This window comes from Sapajus apella, unplaced genomic scaffold (assembly GCF_009761245.1).
Source record: "Sapajus apella isolate SASKATOON/1434 unplaced genomic scaffold, GSC_monkey_1.0 scaffold32, whole genome shotgun sequence".
NCBI lineage: Eukaryota > Metazoa > Chordata > Mammalia > Primates > Cebidae > Sapajus > Sapajus apella.
Window position 1 is genome coordinate 2094723 of NW_022436972.1, and position 19841 is coordinate 2114563.

At 45.8% G+C, this 19841-nt stretch overlaps 1 protein-coding gene across 1 annotated transcript in view; it reads right to left on the reverse strand.

Annotated features, from left to right (window-relative positions):
* FLT1 (fms related receptor tyrosine kinase 1) overlaps positions 1-19841 on the reverse strand; it is a 194517-nt gene that overhangs the window by 14413 nt on the left and 160263 nt on the right. Inside the window, exons 18-25 of the mRNA XM_032294393.1 lie at positions 19406-19510; positions 14896-15009; positions 12759-12847; positions 7944-8100; positions 7416-7513; positions 6622-6744; positions 4611-4722; positions 2096-2195 (exon numbers count right to left, since the gene is read on the reverse strand). Of these exons, the coding sequence (XP_032150284.1) occupies positions 2096-2195; positions 4611-4722; positions 6622-6744; positions 7416-7513; positions 7944-8100; positions 12759-12847; positions 14896-15009; positions 19406-19510 (898 nt within the window). The remainder of the gene's footprint in view (positions 1-2095; positions 2196-4610; positions 4723-6621; positions 6745-7415; positions 7514-7943; positions 8101-12758; positions 12848-14895; positions 15010-19405; positions 19511-19841) is intronic.

The following is a 19841-nucleotide window of genomic DNA, read 5'->3' on the forward strand; positions in this document are numbered from 1 at the left end:
AAAAAAAAAAAAAAAAAAGATTGGAAGGACATATTTAATTCAAAGGATGAGTGGCCATATCAGAGAAGCATTTCTTCTAAGGAATGTGGGGTATATTCTTAATTCAACAGCCCTGTGGTCTAGGGACACCAGTCCAGAGGACTGGGTTCTAAATGTCTCCTCATTTCTCAGCTGATGGAGAGCACATCGCTCCAGGTCTCAGAGTCTTGGTTTCATTACTTGCTAAATTCAGACTATAATAGCTTCCCCACCTGCCCCTCAAGGTCATTGGGAACTTCAAATGAGACTACGTGGGGAAAACACTTAGAAAATCATAAAGTTAATAATCTAGCTCTATCCCCAGCTCTCAGAAACAGGCCTTGTCTCAGCTCCCTGTACGTGCCTGATGAGGACACCAGGCACCAGTGCACCAGTGACAAGAACTGGAACCCTCCCGCTTCCCTGCGCTTGGGCCAAGCTCCCCAGCCCTGCTGTTGGGCCTGAGTCCCCAGTCTACCCTATCCAGTTCCCCATCCTGGGTCTGACCCACCCTTGCCCTGAGATGATGAAGGAAAGAGACAGCGACTTTGCCCTTTGGCCAAGCCCAGGCTTCCTGCATTCCCTCTGACTCCTCCTCAAAGGCCAGCCAGGGCTTCTGACAGGACCCCATTGTGTACGTGGAATGGGAGGGCCCCTGAAAGTTCAGGAAAGGTGGTGCCGCCTCAGGGAGGCCCAAGTCCTTGTCAGCAGCCCAACAAAAGTGCAAGTGTCATCACATTCCTGCTCAGGTCTCAAAGTGCAAAACATCCACAAAGCCCCAGGAAAAAAAGAGTGTCCAAGAGAGGCAAGCAAGTGCAGTTTGCACAATGGAGAAAGCCTCACGTGGACACCCCGAACCATCTGTTCAGGCAGCCCAGACAGTTGCTGGGCCTATTCTGAAAGGATTTTTTTTTTTTTTGAGACATAGTTTGGCTCTGTCACCCACGCTGGAGTGCAAGCGTGTGATTTTGGCTCACTGCAATCTCTATTTCCTCGGCTCAAGCAGTTCTCATGCCTCAGCCTCCCAAGTAGTTGCCACCATGACCGGCTGACCAGCTAATTTTTGTATTTTTAGTAGAGAGAGGATTTCATCATGTTGGCCAGGCTGGTCTTGAACTCCTGACCTCAAGTGATCTGCCTATATCTGCTTCCGAAAGTGCTGGGATTATAGGTGTGAGCCACCGTGCCTGGCCCCTATTCCTCCTAAAGGATTCTAAAGAAGTTGTATTGGCAGGGTGCGGTAGCTCACGCCTCTAATCCCAGCACTTTGGGAGGCTGGGAGGGCAGATCACGAGGTCAGGAGATCGAGACCATCCTGGCCAACATAGTGAAACCCCGTCTCTACTAAAAATACAAAAAATTACCTGGGTGTGGTGGTGTGTGCCTGTAATCCCAGCTACTTGGGAGGCTGAGGCAGGAGAATCACTTGAACCAGGGAGTCGAAGGTTGCAGTGAGCCAAGAATGTGCCACTGCACTCCAGCCTGGATGGCAGAGTGAGACTCTGTCTCAAAAAAAAAAAAAAAAAAAAGAAGTTGTATTTCCCACAAAGCCTTCCGTGAAGCATAATCACCAAGTCAGGAAGCTCCCTTTTTCCTCTCCAAGGCCTCTTCTGCAGTCCACATCAACTCCCTCATGGGTGTTCTGTGCAGATACAGGACTGGTTGCAGGACCAAGATCTAGCCCTCCATCCCTGGGGCTGCTTGGCCTGATTGCCTCCCACTCAGTGAGGAGGCCAAGGCCTTGCGTTCAGTTCCTGGGTGGTCTGTTTATTTTGCCTAGATTCATACCTATACACTGAATTTCTAACTTCAGTTCCCAGCTAGAGGCCTTAAAAAGTCATTTCAGTGGTCAGGAAAGGAAATAGATAGGGATGGGTCCAGGGTCACGTGCCCCACTGCAAGAAAACACTCCCAGCATATCTGGGCCGGAAAAGCTGAGGGGAGCATCTCTAAAGGAAAGAAAAACCTTGGCATCTTCCCAGGCTGGGACTCTAAGAATCCACAAACATCCCCTCTCAGGTATGCCCTGGTGAAAAGTGAGCTGTCAGATGGGAGGCGGAGGGCACCAAGGGCTCACATTTCAGGAGTGGAGTATTCAGGAGCTCTCATCCTCATGCCTTCCCTCAGGCGACTGCAGAAGTCCTCATCCATTTGCACTCCTGGGTATGGAGACCCACCTGCGGGAAACAATGTGGAAAACACAAGGCCTGTTATGGATTCAGGGTACAAACAACCATGAGGGAACAATTCAGTGTTTCTTTCCTCCCTTTAAAGTAATGTTTTAGTAATAAATTCCCAGTGATTAGAACAGATCTCAACGTACAGTACAACACACAGAGAAGCTCAGCAAATCCTTGCTAAGGGGTTTCACCATGTCCTTAGCCAATCAGCTAAGGACACCCGCTGATTGGCTGATCCCATGGTGAGGGGCATCTAGTACCCACAGGCCATGCCTATGGCTACTCCTGCCTGTGTGATCAGAGGAAGGGGTGTTGTCTGAAGGGTCCTTCCCCTCTCCCCACAAGTAATTCTAAAGAAGAACCATCATGGCCGGGCGTGGTGGCTCACACCTGTAATCCCAGCACTTTGGTAAGCTGAGGCACATGGATCACGAGGTCAGGAGTTCAAGACCAGCCTGGCCAAGGTGTTGAAATCCTCTCTCTACTAAAAATACAAAAATTAGCTGGGCGCGGTGGCACGCACCTGTAATCCCAGCTACTCAGGAGGCTGAGGCAAGAGAATCGCTTGAACCTGGGAGGCAGAGGTTGCAGTGAGCTGAGATGGCATCATTGCACTCCAGCCTGGGTGACAAAGTGAGACTCTGTCTCAAAAAAAAAAAAAAAAAAAAAGACCCATCATTAGAGACCCACCTTCCACCCTTTGGGTTAGTGAGCTTGCTTTTTTAAAGAGATGGGTCTCCCTCTGTCACCAGGCTGGAGTATAGTGGCATGATCTTAGCTCACTGCAGCCTCAAACTCCTGGGCTCAAGCATTCCTCCTGCCTCAGCCTCCCAAGTAGCTGGGACTACAGGTACACACCATCCACCACATTTGGCTTGAGCTTCTTTTTAAAAAGCCAATAGACTTGGGATACACTACATGGGAATCATTCACACTCGAGTGGGAATAACTTTAATTAGCTTTCTTGCAAACTTCCTACAGCACCAGGGCTCTAGGAGTTGTGACAGGCCTGAGGGAATGGGGGCTTTGGGCTCCAGGGCTGGGCTGAATGGAGTGGGGTGGGATGGAGGCTGCCAGTGGTGAGGAATCTGCAGACCCAAGGGTGCCAGAGGGGCTTAGGCTTTGCCTTTTGCCAGTTTTACTGTCCAGGATTCCCCTGTAACCTTTCCTTTTAGGGGCATTCTTGCCAGGGCTGGGGGTGGCAAGGCCTTCTAATGCACTCTTGTCCTAGTCCTTGAGCCTCATCTACCTCAGCATTTGTCTGCACTTTCTAGTGATTACTGCTGGTAGGAAGCAGCTGGGAGACGTGCAGTGCTGGCACTGTGTCATTGCAGGGCCACTGCAGCCGCCAAGCTGCTTTCAAAGACTGGAAGCAACAGGTGCCTGTCATCGAAAGCAGGGGAATGATTTTCACACATTACAGGAAACCAGGGATGTTACTCGATGACTTTGATTTGCTGTGAAAGGCAAATTTTTGGCACTGCCCAAAAGACTCTTGGCTAGAACTCGACTTTGGGAGGCCTCAGATCACTGTGTGTCTGAGAGCAGATGTGGGCTCTGCACACATCTGTGTGCTTTGAACAGTGCTTCTAGCCACCCATAGTGGATGTTATTCCAAGCAGAATAAATATGCCCAGTGTTCTTTATTGCTCATCCTGTATAAACCAGTGTCCAGAGCTGTATCATGTGTTAATATCAGAGGCACTGGAAAGGTCTCCTGTTTGTAACAACACCTTCCCCACTAGGTCAGCTGAACTTGTTATGGTATTTCCTGGGAAGAAATTCTGTGGTGGGAGATGCAGGGAGGGAAAGGGTCAGGGCGTTAGAGGTGCGAGTGTTGAGGAACTGGGCAAAGTACAGAAAAAGATAAACCTGACGTCAGATTTTGTTTTGTTTTGTTTGAGACGGAGTTTTGCTCTGTTGCCCAGGCTGGAGTACAGTGGCGAGATCTTGGCTCACTGCAACCTCTGCCTCCCAGGTTCAAGCAATTCTCCTGCCTTAGCCTCCCAAGTAGCTGGGACTACAGTTGTATGCCACCACGCCTGGCTAATTTTTTGTATTTTTAGTAGAGACGGGGTTTCACTGTGTTAGCCAGGATGATCTCCATCTCCCGACCTCGTGATCAGTCCACCTTGGCCTCCTGGGATTACAGGTGTGAGCCACCACACCCAGCCTGACTTCAGATTTTATACCCATCTGACCTTGTTCATGATTGTATAAACCCATTTAACTGTAGGGGACAGACATGCATATGCCATTAGTCATCTGAGAGTCTACATGGACCCATGACACCCTAAGGGTTTTTTGTTATAGTAGGTGTTAACCTAAAGGCTGTCTAGCCAAAGGACATTCAGCAGAAGATGCAGACATTTATTTCTGGGCTATTTAATCTCTTCCTTCTCTGAAATTTACCTAAGGAGAAGATTTCCCACAGCAATACTCCGTAAGACCACACGTCGCTCTTGGTGCTGTAGATTTTGTCAAAGATAGATTCAGGAGCCATCCATTTCAGAGGAAGTCGAGTCTAGAAGAGGGCAAGGGGGACTTGAGCAGAAGGGCATGAACACAAAGCACATTCAACCCAAGCGCCCATGGGGTCACCTCCCAGATAACATATCAGCCATGAATCATTTCCTAGAGCAGCTCTGGTTTTCTAACATAGAGAACACCATAATATGCAGTGTTACGCTAAAAGAGGGAATTAGAGTGCTATTCTGAGTCCCATGAAGGCAGTACATGTTCAGTAAGCCCCTCTGATGTGTTCAGCATGTCCTTAACTGCATGGCTCTGTGAGAAATCCTCCCTAACAAAAAAAAAACCTGCACTCCACTGGGATACTCAGGGCTTGGAAAAGGAAAAGAGTAATCTGAATTTGAAGACATCCTGAAAACTGGTGGTGATTTCCAAAAATTTTTCCAAAGAAGGAGGATTTTGAAAGCATTCCTGTGCAAAAAGACAAGGTTTCAAAAGTCACTGAAAAGGGAGAGTGTACAAAAGCATGAGAAAGAAGAGAAGAAGGGAAGAAGTCAGTATTCAAAGAGAATATACAGTTGGTTTTCAAAGCAAGTAGACAAATCTTCCCCTCTTCCAGACAACAGGAATCTCAGTGAGTTAGGCTTCACCACTAGATGATGGGGATTGATGGGAGGTATAGGGATAAAGGAGAGACAAGGAGATAGGAAGGGGGAGGGGCAGGAAGCCCAACTCAGATCCAGGTAAGCAGAAAGGAGGGGCAGACTAACATGAAGTTTGATGCCATCTCTCCAGACCAGAGCCCAAAGGAAAGTTTGTTTTTCTTTTTTTTTTTTTTTTTAATTTTTACAAAGGATCAATGTGAAGTCATATGTTTTCCTTCTATACAAACAGATAGTGGAGCAGTGGCTCTCAAAGTAGGGCCCTGGGACATGCTGTGTCAGTACAATCTAGAACAAGTTTGTCCAACTCCCGGCCCGCAGGCTGCACGTGGCCCTGGTCAGCTCTGAATGGAGCACAGCACAAATTCATAAACTTTCTTAAAACATTATGAGATTTGTTTGTGATTTTTTTTTAGCTCATCAGCTATTGTTAGTGTATTTTATGTGTGGCCCAAGATAATTCTTCTTCTTCCAATGTGGCCCAGGAAAGCCAAAAGATTGGACACTCCTGGTCTAGAAGCTTGCTAGAGATGCAAATTCTCAGGCTCCACCCAAGGCTTACTGACTCAGAAATTCTAGGGAGTGGAAGACTTGTGAGGCCAGCACACTGTAGCGTAACAAGCCTTTTAGGTGATATGTATGTTCGTTTAAGTTGAGAACCACTACTGTAACTCATTGGCACCCAGACATAAGCTTACACCCTCAGGGTATATAGGCTGGAGAAGGGGGGACATGGGAGGTCTCCTACAAAGGTGAAAAATAACGCTATGTCCGAAAACAAGCAGGGAAGAGAAGCAGTGCAAGCCAGCAGGGAGATGCTAGGCATGGAAAGCCATGGGAAGTAAACAGTCTCCTCTGTAGCCAGCTACTGCTGACAGTCTTCCCCGCCCTTTCCTGAGACAGATACACCTGCTGAATCAATCATCTGGGTTTGAGGGACAGGGTCCAGGCTGTTCCTTTCAGTAGTACAAGGAATTCCCACAGGATTCAAAGGAAGGTAACGCTAAAGTCTCACCCAGTCCCCACCAAACACTTCTCAGGTTAGCAAGTCTCATGCAGCGCTGCCCAAAGGACAGGTGGCTGGCCAGAACCAGGAGACAGTGGCCTTTCTGAGCCCTGCACAGGGCTCTCTGGGACGCCGCTCATCTGAACTGCTTGTCTTCACAGAAATCAAATGATGATTTTCAGGGACTACTGCTGAGGAAGTGTAAATATTTACCAAGTCCTTCAGTCTCTGGTTTAAAAGTGATAGGACATAAATGAGTCAAATAAACATCAAACTGACTTACATCTCCTTTTCTCACATAATCGGGGTTCTTATAAATATCCCGGGCAAGGCCAAAATCACAAATCTTCACCACATTGTTTTCAGATAAAAGAATGTTTCTTGCTGCCAGGTCCCGATGGATACACTATAGTAAAACAGTTGCAAAATCAATGCATTTCCTTAACCTAACCAACTGATTTCCTGCACCTTCTCAGTGTCATTAATCTTATTTTGGGAATCCATTTCACATGTTGGGAAGGGAGTACCTCTCAGTGCACATGGAGTTACCATAAACATGACGACCCTCTCTAAAAATATAGGTCCCCAAGCCCCAAAGGCCAAGAAATGTTCTAAATCCACTGGGCTACTATTTGATCAACAAAACTGGCGATCTGAGATTTACCAGTGGGCAAACTTTCCCCATAGCCTTTTATCCTGAACTGCCAAGATGAGATCTTTCTCCAGCTGCAGTTTTGTGGGAGGGCCCCATATGGCTATATTAATAGAAGCTCTCCTATGAAGTCATGTATTCTGAGATTTGGGCCAGATTTGAAAATATGCCAGAGGGTGCTGTAGAGAACTGATGCCAAATTTGTCTAGTCTGAAACCTGTGAGTTTTCCCCAGAATCAAGTTCTGTTCTATCCACTGGCATTCACGACTCCTCATGTTCAAAACTCCTCATATCGAGGCAAATTTAGGTGGTTTTTCTACATTTAAGAACACAGGTATCAGCAAATTCTAGGAAAAATAAATTTATAGCAAAGGTGTGTGTCCAGCCCAGGCAAAGAAGAAAAACAGTGAACAGCAAGACTGACCTTTCTAGAAGACAGAAACTCCATGCCTCTGGCCACTTGAAAACTGTAAGAAATCAGATCTTCCATAGTGATAGGCTCCTTGTAGAAACCATCAGAATCTGGAAAGCATTAGAACCGTAACTGTTTGTAATGGCTCTTGTTATCCTATCAAATCCCAGTTTATTGGAACAACGTTAGCAAAACATAAAACAAACCACCAAGTAGATCAGAGTTCATTTTTAAAAGTATTTGAGTTTCAACATGAACATCAGAGATTTTTCCAGGCCTCCAGCCCACTTTAACTGAGGATGGGGGCAGAGGGATGATCCATTAAGATGAAAATGCCTGAGGGGAGACAACGGTATGGTTCCTTGTCAAAATTAGTAACTCTGGAAATAATCTTAATTCAAATCTTATCTCCTCAGAACATTACCATTTGAGTCTCCCACGGATGTTTATTAGAGTGATAAATAAGAAAAAAATTTCAGAGATGCACAGTATGTTGTAAAAATATCTCAGCCTGAAGGACAGGAAGGAATTAATACCTACCCTCCTCTTCCTCGACATCACTCAGACTTTTATCTTCCTGAAACCCGGAGCTCGCAAAGCTCTCACTGCTGGTGACACTATCTAGTCTTGGTTTCTTGCCTTGTTCCAGGCCTGGCTCCATTTTTTCTTTCTTAGGCTCCATGTGTAATGCTGCATCCTTTGAAGAGACCAAAAAGGACCCAGGTGAAAAGGAGCTACAGCACAGGAGTGGGAAACCAGTCCCTCACCTGGCAATCACCTGATGAGACATGAGAACATTTCATTTGTTAAAATGGATTGTGAACCAGCACGGAGGCCCTATGGTATCCAAAAGCCTGGCTACCTCTGGGGTTGCAGAGCCTATAGTGCTCTTGCCTGGGCTTCTAGACAGCATCTTAGATTAGATAAAAAAATATTAATAGTGGCAGATATTTACTGAATGCTTACACTGTGTGAGCCAGTATATTAAAAGCTTTAGGTACATTTCTTGTTTAATGTTTCCAACAATTTTATGAAGTAGTTCTTACTTATACATGGAGAAACAGGTTCAGAGAAGTAATCAAATTCACATGCAGCTAATAAATAGCAAAGTTTGAACCCAGGATTGGTTGATACCCATGTCTATGCTCTTAACCATACCACACACCATCACATGAAGGATGACATCAGTGAGAGGAAAGGATCCCTGGTGCGCTCGGGGCTTCACTCTGTCATCTCTAGGAGGAGTTATAAGAGAAGGCTATAGTTGGCAGTTTCTCAGATTTCCTTGGGGAAGGAGGGAACATGTACATTGGTGTTTTTTCTCTTCCATTCAAAACAAAGATACAGTTTGATCCTAATGAGGGTAGAAATGGTCTTTTACCCTGGACTGCTCATCCTAGCCCTGGTTCATCTGGTTCTTCCATTAATCATGCAATTTTTTTTTTTTGAGACAGTCTCACTCTGTTGCCCAGGCTGGAGTGCAATGGTGCACTCTCAGCTCACTGCAACCTCTGCCTCCCAGGTTCAAGCGATTCTCCTGCCTCAGCCTCCCAAGTAGCTGGGACTACAGGTGTGTAACACCATGCTTGGCTAATTTTTGTATTTTTTAAGTAGAGACAGGGTTTCACCATGTTGGTCAGGCTGGTCTCAAGCCTCTGACCTTGTGATCCACCTGCCTCAGCCTCCCAAAGTGCTGGGATTACAGGCTTGAGCCACTGTGCCTGGTTTAATCACGCAATTTTGGGCAAGTCATCTTACTTTTCTGAGTTTCTGAAAATCTCTATTATGCTAATATTTTATGACTCATAGGAAAGGAGTTGTTGGTTTTGGGTGTTCATGTGAAACCAGAAAAGATTTGTATTGCCTTTTGTAATTCATCTAGTAACTATGACACTCTAAAAACCTAGCACTTTCAGTGGCCTTGTGACCATACCATGATCCTAGCCTCGATTCTGTTAGACAGCAATACTGAGGCAGAAGCTGAAAGGGACTGGGGTTCAGTGGTGACCCTTGATCAACTTGCACAGTGTTGGCAGTGCTAGGATTCACCCGCCACCCCCCATCCTTCCTTGGTTTTTCTAGAAATGTCACAAAGCAAGAGCGATCCCTCCACTAGAGGGCACAGTGGGAGCAAGCAGAGCACAGAGGGAGGGAGCTTCAGGAGGGACAGCCCTAACCTAGTCTAAAAGCCGAGAGGGCACCAAGGTTCCCAGCCCCTGAAAAGAGACCTTCTGGTGTTGCAGAGGGAGGCAGGCCTCAGAGTGAATACCCACTGCCATCACAGGTAACCCACCTTAGGGCAGGTCAAGACCTTCACTATTTGTTATTGCGTTTCTACAATGCAGTTATATTGGATTCTGTTCAGTTGGGGACTGGAACTTTATTTTTCACAAGATCCTTTGTGGGACAGAAGGCATCAGAGAAAGTGCTGGCAATAGAGTGTGGAGAAATTTGTTCCACAGGCTCACTCGGGTCTCTGCATGTGTAATCTCTCCCAGGGCAGCTTCTTCCCCACACCACCCAGAAGTCAGCCTAGGCACGTCTCCGAGGGCCAAAATTCTGGCTCCCTCTCTCCCTTCCTGACTCCCAATCAAAGGTATATTCAGCTTTGCTTATCAGTACCATTTGTGTTAAATAAAGGTAATTTACTGAACTCTCGGGACTCTGACAGAATACAGTGAATTTATTGCAAACCATATTTAAGGATCTCAGTTGATTTATCTGGAAAATGAAGTATTCCATTTTCAATTTAGCCTTTTGGTTCTGTCTTTTCTTTACCTTCTCTTTATCTTCCAAATATGAAAGACAGCCATGGATTTTCCACAAAAACACTAAACTGCACCAAGTTGCACAGGGAGGTGAATCATTAAATATAGCCAGAGAAGGAAGCAAACTCTTCAAAACAAAGGACGCACAAACCCAAACGTTCCATCCTGCCCAGGTCCCTAGGGTATTCTGCTGGCTTAGCTCTTCCTGAAGCCAGTCCAAAATTTCAGGACTAAGGGGAATTTGTACTGCCCTCAACCCAAGGCACCACTTTCCACCTTTTCTTCTGCTTTTTTCACTTTATTTCGTGTGGTGGACAGATAAAGCAGTGGAGGAGTCATCAAGAGAGCTGAGTTCTTTCTCCTCCTGACTTTACCTCATGGTAGGTGTGTGTCCTTAAGCCAATCACTTGACTTCTCTGAGCACATCTACAGCCTGTGAGTATGAACCAACTGATCACAAAGATCCATTTCAGCTTCACAATTCTAATTATTAGGTCAGGCATGATGGCTCACACCTGTAATCCCAGCACTTTGTGAGGCTGAGGTAGGCGGATCACCTGAGGTCAGGAGTTTGACACTGGCCTGGCCAAAAATTAGCTGGACATGGTGGCAGATTCCTATAATCCCAGCTACTTTGGAGGCTTGAGGCAGGCGGATCACTTGAACCCAGGAACGGAGGTTGCAGTGAGCTGAGATGGTGCCACTGTACTCCAGCCTGGGTGACAGAGAGAAACTCTGTCTCAAAAAAAAAAGATTACAATTATTAGAGGACCTGACTGAAACCTGAAGAAAATGATGTTCTTGCATATATTGCCTGCCTGGTAGAACATCTGTGTCTTTGGTTAGATCAAAGTTTGAGGGATGAGATAATCGACCAGCTGTCCAGTGGTTCTTATTTGTGTGTGAAGATTCTTGCCCACATTACAAAGATGGGCATCATTCTTGGATTACAGACATTTTATCCACCATGTAGATCAGGGGCACGAAGTTGGACTCACACAATTTTTCTATCTTAGTAGGTCAATGATGATGATGATGATGACAGTGGTGGTGACAGTGATGATTAACATTGATTGAATGTTTAACTGAGAAATTTTTATTCTTTCAACAATCCCATCAGCTGGATTCTATTATAAGCTTTATTTAACAAATGAGGAAACTGAGACAGACAGGTGAGTAATTTGCATTTCCAGATTTCATGGGAGGTAGAGACAGGATTTAAATCTAGGAAGTCTGATCCCAGAGTCTCAATGCTTAACCATCACACTACATGGATTCATCACCAGCATTGCTGATTATTGGTTAATAATGTTGAATCACTATCCCCTGGACTTCTTCAGCTCAGAGAAGAACACAGTATTGGTACCATATGTCACACTGGCAAAGCTTTAGTAAATTATTTCCCCTCCATTCAACTTTTTTTTTTTTTGAGACGTGTTCTCACTCTGTCACCCAGGCTGGAGTGCAGTGGTGTGATCTCAGCTCACTGCAACCTCTGCCTCCCAGGTTCAAGCTTCTCCTGCCTCTGCCTCCCTAATAGCTGGGATTACAGGTGCGTGCCACCCACGGTCGGCTAATTTTTGTATTTTTAGTAGAGACAGAGTTTTGCCATGTTGGCCAGGCTGATTTAGAACTCCTGACCTCATGTGATCCACCTGTCTCAGCCTCCCAAAGTGCTGGGATTATAGGTGTGAGCCACTGTGTCCGGCCCAATAATCTCTTTTAAACCTTGTTTGCCCTTAGGGCTTGAATCCATGTGTCACTTTTACTACACAGCTTTTACTTAGTGATAAGGCTGGTTCAGAGTATATGTAGAGATGACAGGAGTAGTGAGGGTGTCAGGAAATGGGAGAAAGGGCACTAGGAAGGAAAGATGATTTCTGGCTCTGGCCCCATCATTGGTCTACTGCTGATTGTACAAGTCACTCAGTTGGTTTAGCCTTAGTCAAAATCTAACTTAATAAATGGAGACAATTATATTGGCTAGTACAGCTAGTGCTCGACTTACGACCACGATTGGTTCTGACAGACCGGTCATAACATGATTTGGTTGTAAGTTGAGTAGGCTATATGCACACGGAGATGGTAGTGCTGCCGGAAGCTGGTCCGCACTGTCGTACGCCCAGCTGGGCAACGTTTGCGCTGCCAGACGCGGAGCAGTCGTGGCTAGCGATTGTGGTCGTAAAGTCGAAAGGTCGTAAGTTGCATAGGTTGTAAGTCGATCAATATCTGTATCTTCCTTAAAGAAATAAGTGACCTGTGTATGTATGTTTGCGTGTACATACATACGAACGCATACATGGGGAGAGAGAGAAAATTATTTATAGATATTTAGATAGGTAGCTAGATTTACTCTCCAATTATGGCTGCATATGCACACAGGGATCAAATGATTCTCTGTGCTAGCCACACTAGGGTGTAACAGATTAGCAAGGGGAAAAAAAACTCGAAAAAAGGAGAAGAAGCAGGGATTGAGTTTTAAGCTTAATCATTAACAGAATATAGATTTCTCTTGCTTTATGCTGCTACAGTCTAAAGGAAAGCTCATTGCTATCTTTAAAAAAATTCCAACTTTTAAAATCCTTACCTTGTTGAGAAAAAATAAGTCACGTTTGCTCTTGAGGTAGTTGGATAGATTTCCATATTTGCAGTATTCAACAATCACCATCAGCGGCCCTGCAGCCAAAAACAGCACATGCTCATGCTCAGCCACACCAAGCCAGTCAGCCATTTGCCAGCCTTCGGCATGCCTGCCTGAGAAACATCAAACCAACCCCCCTTTGTATTAGTGGGGCCGAGGGATGCGATTTAGCGATAAGAGGCGCATGAATACGGTGACTTTTTCAGTTTAACCTAAGGAGTTTAAAGAATACAACTGAAATAGAAAAAAAAAAAAAAAATGGAGGTGGGGACAGTGCAGAAGCATTAGAGAGAAAAGATTAGGAGGACAAAATACCTTTGAGGAGGGGAGAGGCAAAAGACAGCTCCCCGCCTCTTTGCCAGACCCTCTGAGGAGAGGGGCTTCTGGTCACTGTCACACCAATCCCAGGACTATTGAGCAGCTCCTTCCTCCCTCCCAGAGCAGAGGCGGCTACCTGGCCGTCTCTCCCCAGCAGCGTCTGCGCAATTTGCCTCGGAGCTTGCCATAGGACCTAAAGCAGGGTCGGCAAACTCTTCTTGTAAAGGTCCAGCTAGCAAACAAACATGTTAGGCTTTGCACACCAACAAGCTACTACTCAATTCTGCCTTTGTAGCCTGGAAAAAACCAAACAAGTGTGACTGTGCTCCAAGAAAACTATGAACACAGAAATACAGAAATTTGAATTTCGTACAATTTCATGTAATGAAATATTTTAAAATGTGTTTCCCCAACTATTTAAAAAGGTGAAACCATTCTAAGCTCACAGGCTGACCTTGGTTTGCCGACCCGACCCCGGTCTGAAGGAAGCAAGGGAGTTGGGAAGGAAGTCCAGCTGCACTGTGGAGCGCATGTGGTGCCCTGAAGGCCTCCTCTCCCCTGCCCTGCGTTTCCACTGCAAACCCGGGCTGGGCACGCAACTCGCTAGGCAGGACCACTTCCGGGCCAAAGGGGAGTGACCCCGGAGCTGCTTCTCCAGCCGCCGCGCAGGGCATGCCGGGAGCCCAGCAGCATCCATCCGCTAGTTCTTTTTTGTGCCTTGCAGAAGGCGGGGCTGGTTCTGGTGGAGTGGTTTTCTCTTATTATGAGGACATGCTAGAAGCCCTGACAGCATCTCATCCCCCTAGGTTCCAGAACGGGAAGTTGCTTTCAGAGCTTCACATCTCGCCTCTACGGCGGTGGATGCCGCCGAGCTCGGATCCTGTCTGGAGTCCAGCCGCCCTTGTCAGGAGGGGCTTCTATGCCGGCGCCCGGCTGCACCGAGGAGCTGACGGCCGCACATTAAGGTAGGTTGTCTCATTATCCCTGGTCAGTTTTACAGATGCAGAGTTGAGGCAAACAGAATGAGATTGCCACGACAGAGAACTTGAGAAAACCTTACGCGGGGATGATAGAGAAGCAGGCGGGGCCGTGTCCAGGTCCCTCTGACTGTTTCTGGCCACCTCCGCCCCTAGCAGATAGGTCTTCCCCAGCTATCCTTCATCCCTGCTACCTCTGCTGAGAGCTGGGGAAAGCATCGGCGTGCACAGCTCCTTTGCACCTTGCTGGCTCAAACAATGATCACACATCTACTCTCAAGCCCTAACCCTGCCATACGGAAAGAAATGTCTGCGACATGCTGGAGCCCTTAATCATAAGGCACAGCTCTATCCCTGCCCCCATGGGTAAGGTCTGTCTGCATGGTGGATCTGGAGGGAAGGGCCCCCACATCACCTCCTCCTGGGATCCTACCAGTAGTGATTCATTCATTCCTTTAGGTGAAGCCTTAAGGAATATGCAACCTTCTACCTTGGCTCTGGCCACACTCCCTCAAACCCATCCTGAGAGAAAAGTGCCCTCCGCTTGGCCTAGAGCCTGTGGAAGGAGATTTAAAAGGGAGTCCTTTTCAGAATCTTTAACTGCACAGGGAAGGCAATTATGGGAGCACTCTTCTGTAGATGCAGAAGCTGTTTCTTCTGGAGCTATTAAGGAGGCCGTTTTCCTGGAGGCGAGGAAGCACAGTGCTGGGGAGGAGCTGTACAGCAGAGAGCTGTTCTCCCAGCCTGTGCCGGGGGGAGATGGAGCGGGCCCTCCCCTTCTCCATTACCTCCTTGCTTGGTGCAGGCTCCCAGCAGGTTAACCACGTTCAGGTGGTGGCCAATGTGGGTCAAGATCTTGAGCTCAGTCATCAGAGCTTTGTACTCGCTGGCTGTGGCCCCCTCTGTGTGAGAAGCAAGGAAGAGTCAGGGCGACAGGACAATGGGGATCCTTCCGCCGGAGGCGGCATTCTTGCCCTCCTTGTTTGTCAATGCTTAGCCGGTTGCTTCCCTAACTTCCCCACATTCGCAGAAAGGCCAAGTCTCCAGACTGTTTTCATTACTCCCACCCTCCTGAGCCAACATCCTTTTGATTACAGTAAGGCCCAGCACAGTGGTGGGGTTAGTCACTGGACATTTCCTCTTGGTGGATCTAGTTCTGTTCAGCAATGCGCTGACTCAGAGTGGGGCACCTCGTGAAAGTGCCTTCCAAAGGCTTCCCTTCTGTCAGAACCAGGTGCGGCAAGAACCCACCAGGCAGGGAGTACACCTCCATGTTCCCTCTTCTCACCTTCTCCCTTTGGAGAGTCACAGAGAAGGAGCACAAGGGGCCTGCCAGGGCAGAATGGCTACTTCTGTAAACATCTTCGCAATGTGTTGTTTTCTCCCTATAACCCTTTCCTCCCTGGAGTTCACAGGGTTATCTTGGGTTGTGAGGATCCATAGCATCTGACTTCAACTTCAGTCTCAGAGATAAGCATTATCAGTCCAAGAATGAGCAGAGCCTAAAGCCTAAATTGAGTTTGTCCTATTTGTTCTTATTAACTTATCAGGCATTTAAAAATTTTTAATTATTTTTAGAAATATGAAAATTAAATAATCTTGCTATAAAATATTTCAACAATATGAGTTGGAGTAAAAACATATAGGTAAAAGAATCTAGATAAAAAGTGAAAGCCACTCTAACCCACTTGCCTTCTTAGAAGCAACCACTTTTAATAGTTTGGTGTTCAGACCTTTTTCTATGCATTTATAAATATATATATATATATATATATTATAAAACAGGGGGTCTTTTTTTTCGATGGTTTACCTAAATGAAGTCATATATATAGTCTATTTTAAAAATGTGTTTCCCCCTTTTAATCAGAGACTTTTTCTATGTTTTAATTTATTTTTATTATTTTATTTTTCTATTTTTTTAAAATCTCTGCTTAGACTAGCATTATTTATTTATTTTTTTGAGACAGAATCTCGCTCTGTCACCCAGGTTGGAGTGCAGTGGTGCGATCTCGGCTCACTGCAGCCTCTGCCTCCTGGTTCAAGCCATCCCCATGCCTCAGCCTCCCGAGTAGCTGGGATTGTAGGTGGACACCACAATGCCCGGGTATTTTTGTATTTTTGGTAGAGACAGGGTTTCACTGTGTTGGCCAGGCTGGTCTTGAACTACTGACCTCAGGTGATCTACTGGTCTCTGTCTCCCAAAGTGCTGGGATTACAGGCGTGAGCCACCATGCCTGGCCTATTCCTTTTAATTGATTAATGGTGTCCCTGACATTTAGAGTGTCTACAGTCTTTTTGCTATTACAAATAATACTGTGAAAGTCTGTGTGTAGTCTCTGTGCACACATGCAAGTGTTTCTGTAGGACAGTGTCCTGGAAGTGGGTCAGAGGTATGTGCATTGAACATTGTGGTAGATACCAACATGGTATTTCATAAGCACATTTTTAAATGATAACCAGATAAACTCCAAAAGTCTGCTCGTGGGGCTAGGGCTGGCTCACAGTAGATGCTCAACAAATATTTTGGAATAAATAAACACAATTACTCTTCTCATTTCAGGCATGGGTGTAAGGCCCAAAAAGGTTAATATTTTTGCTCAAGGACACTTTGAAAGAGCTTTTGAGTTATGGCCTTTGTTTCACTTTATGACTTTATTCCTTTTTTTTGGGACAGCATATCACTCTGTCACCCAGGCTGGAGTGCAGTGGTGTGATCTCAGCTTACTGCAACCTTCAACTCTCAGGGTCAAGCAATTCTCCTGCCTCACCTCCCACTATAGGTGCCTGCCACCACACCCAGCTAATTTTTGTATTTTTTAGTAGAGACTGGGTTTCGCCAGGCTGGTCTTGAATGCCTGACCTCCTGATCTGCCTGCCTCAGTCTCCCAAAGTACTAGGATTACAGGTGTGAGCCACCACACCTGGCGGTGCCTTTTTTTATATCTCCCAAAAACAGATGGCCAACCAATTTAAGCAAGAAAGCTGAATGAAAATTTTTATTTTAGGAATTTTATAGAGTGGGTGATTTGGCAGTTTTTTTCAAATCAATGCTGATGGCTTAAAAAAAAAGGAGAAGAAGAAGAAGAAAAGAAAGAGAGTGATAGGCATTTATGAAGACACTACACGCAATTTCTGTAGTACATAGAAGAGAATCTCTGGGCATTTAAAAAAATCTCAGCTGGGTGCAGTGGTTCATACCTGTAATCCCAGCACTTTGGGAGGCTGATACAGGAGGACTGCTTGAGCCCAGCAGTCCTCCCAGGAGTTTGAGACCAGCCTGGGCAAGATGGGGAGACCTTGTCCCCCTCCAAAAAAATTGTTTTAAATTAGCTAGGTGTGACGGTGTGAGCCTCTAGTCCTAACTGCTTGAGAGGCTGAGGTGGAAGGACTGCTTGAGCCTGTAAGGCAGAGGCTGCAGTGAACTATGATCATGCTACTGCACGCCAGCCTGAGTGACAGAGTAAAACCCTGTCTCTTAGAAAAAAAAAAATCTCAAGTCGGAATCTTCCTTTCAAATTCATTCATCTCCCTATAATCCTTTCCTCTTCGGAGTTCTGCCCCTTTGCCACAGAGGAAAAAAAACCAGGCTCTTGTTTAGCTTGCTGGGCCACAAGTGTTATAGGCAGGGCCTATAGGGCCACAGGTGTTATCTTGGACTCACAACAGACTAGTGTGGACATCAGAGCTGCCTCTCCTAGAGGACAATGTGTGGCAGCAAGCTGGGAAAAGGGACTGGCTGAGGAAACAGTTGCTTCCAGATTTAGTGTCCACCTATGTCTAGGTTGGATACCGGATTGCCTCCATAAATCAGGCCAGGATCATTTTCAGGGTTTTGGAGCAATGGGCCAATTCCAAGAAGCCAGGTCTCTGCAGCCCCTCTTTTGTGGCACACTGGTGTGGAGGCAAGAGCACTGCATTCAAAGCTGGAAGGCTTTTGCCCACAAACCCTGACTTACACTGAGCAGCTGTGTGGCCTTGCAGAGGCTAGTTAACCTTTCTTGGCCATGTTTCCTCATCTGCAAACTGAGCATAATAATGTCTACCTCACAAGGCTGTAGAGAGAAAATAAGAAAAGTGGCAGTTCCATGTGGTTCAGCTTAATATGTGAAAGTACCTAGTGTGAGCTTTCTCACACAGAAGACATGTTGATGCCTCTTCTCTTCAGAACCTGGGGTTCTTTGGGAGAGGATGCTAGCATGTCTGTATTCTGACAGAAAGGCCTGCCATCGTCTGGGCAGTCTACCCCAAACAAAAGTTCTGACTTGTAGATGCAAAACTCCTTCCAAGACTACTTTCAGAGTAGAACTGGCAGGTTCTATGCAGAGTTTTATTAGTCTTTTCTTGGGAGTACAGCCTTTTGAAGTTGAAAATATCTTTACATGGGGCTTTTGAAATAATGGAGTTATTGCTAGAAGATTAAGAACTTTGAAGTCTCCCTAAGCAAACAACCCTTTCTCCTGGAGGCTGTGCTATGTACCTGCATAGCTAGACTCTCAGCCAGGGCTTCAGAATCCCCCAGGAATATCCTGAAGATTTTGGAAAGTTAAAAGCTGCCCTTTGAGTTTTTCAGTTCTGTTGAGTTGAAGCAGCATAAAATTCCATTACGGATGAGGAAATGAAGTATTTTCTACACTTTAAAGGACCTGTGAGTCTTTGAGACATTTGGTCCTTTCACTGATTTTCATTTTCAATCTTTCTTTGGTGTTGGGCATAAGTCACTGTGTGATTTGGCTCTACCTCCCAGTGCTTTGCAGAGTAGTAATATCTTTCAACACTAGAAAGATAATTCAGTTTTTTAAATTGGTAAAGATGAAATATTTTATGGTTGGGGCTTATTAGTATAAAATGGTTTAGAGCTCTGATCAACTCAATTGTTCTAGCTTTATAGTTTTACTTTATAGTCAGGTCAAGCCCAAGCTAAGCCATTGGGACTTAGGATGTGCTGCTAAGTTTCCATTACAACATCACAGTGGAGCATGCCAAAATTTGAACCTGCAGTTACAATGGGCTTAAGTCCCTTGTCATCTATAGTCTGTGATGTGAGAAGAGAAAGACCTTTGACGTGACAGAGATGATTTTCTTGTGGACAGTGCTGTTCCATTTACGAGGTTTATTCTGAGCTCATGCTGGCCTAATCTAAAACTCGTGAGCGAAGAGGCTCCTAGCAGTAGAAGAAAATTATGTGGCCGGAGCAGAAATAGCTTATGTCTGTTCCCAGGCTATACCCCACTTGTACCAACATTTAGGAAATGCAAAATGGTGATGGGTCGGTTGAAAGCCAAACTATGACATACATACCTTTTAGCATTTTCACAGCCACAGTCCGGCATGTAGGTGATTTCTTAATGCCAAATGCTGATGCTTGAACCACTTTTCCAAAAGCCCCTCTTCCAAGTGATTTGCCTACAATGAGGAGAAGACACTGGTTTGTTTGCCAAGGCAATAGGGTGAGTTTAAGTCTTTTTCAGGAAGGAAATGCCTTTTCCCATGTGTGTATGTGAGGCATGGAATCTCCAGTGAACTGACCCTAAAAGAGACAAAGTAAGGGACTTGTTTCTGGAGTCTCTTCCTTTCAATTCTTAACTCTGTTCCTGAGGCCCCACATCCTTCAGAGATAGAATAAGTCCCTAGAAGGCATTCAGTGAAGGTAGATGTCCAGTTTCCTTTTCACAGGGTCCTCCCAGACGAAAGATGGGACCAAGTCCCATGTGGTTTCTTCCATTGTTTAATTACA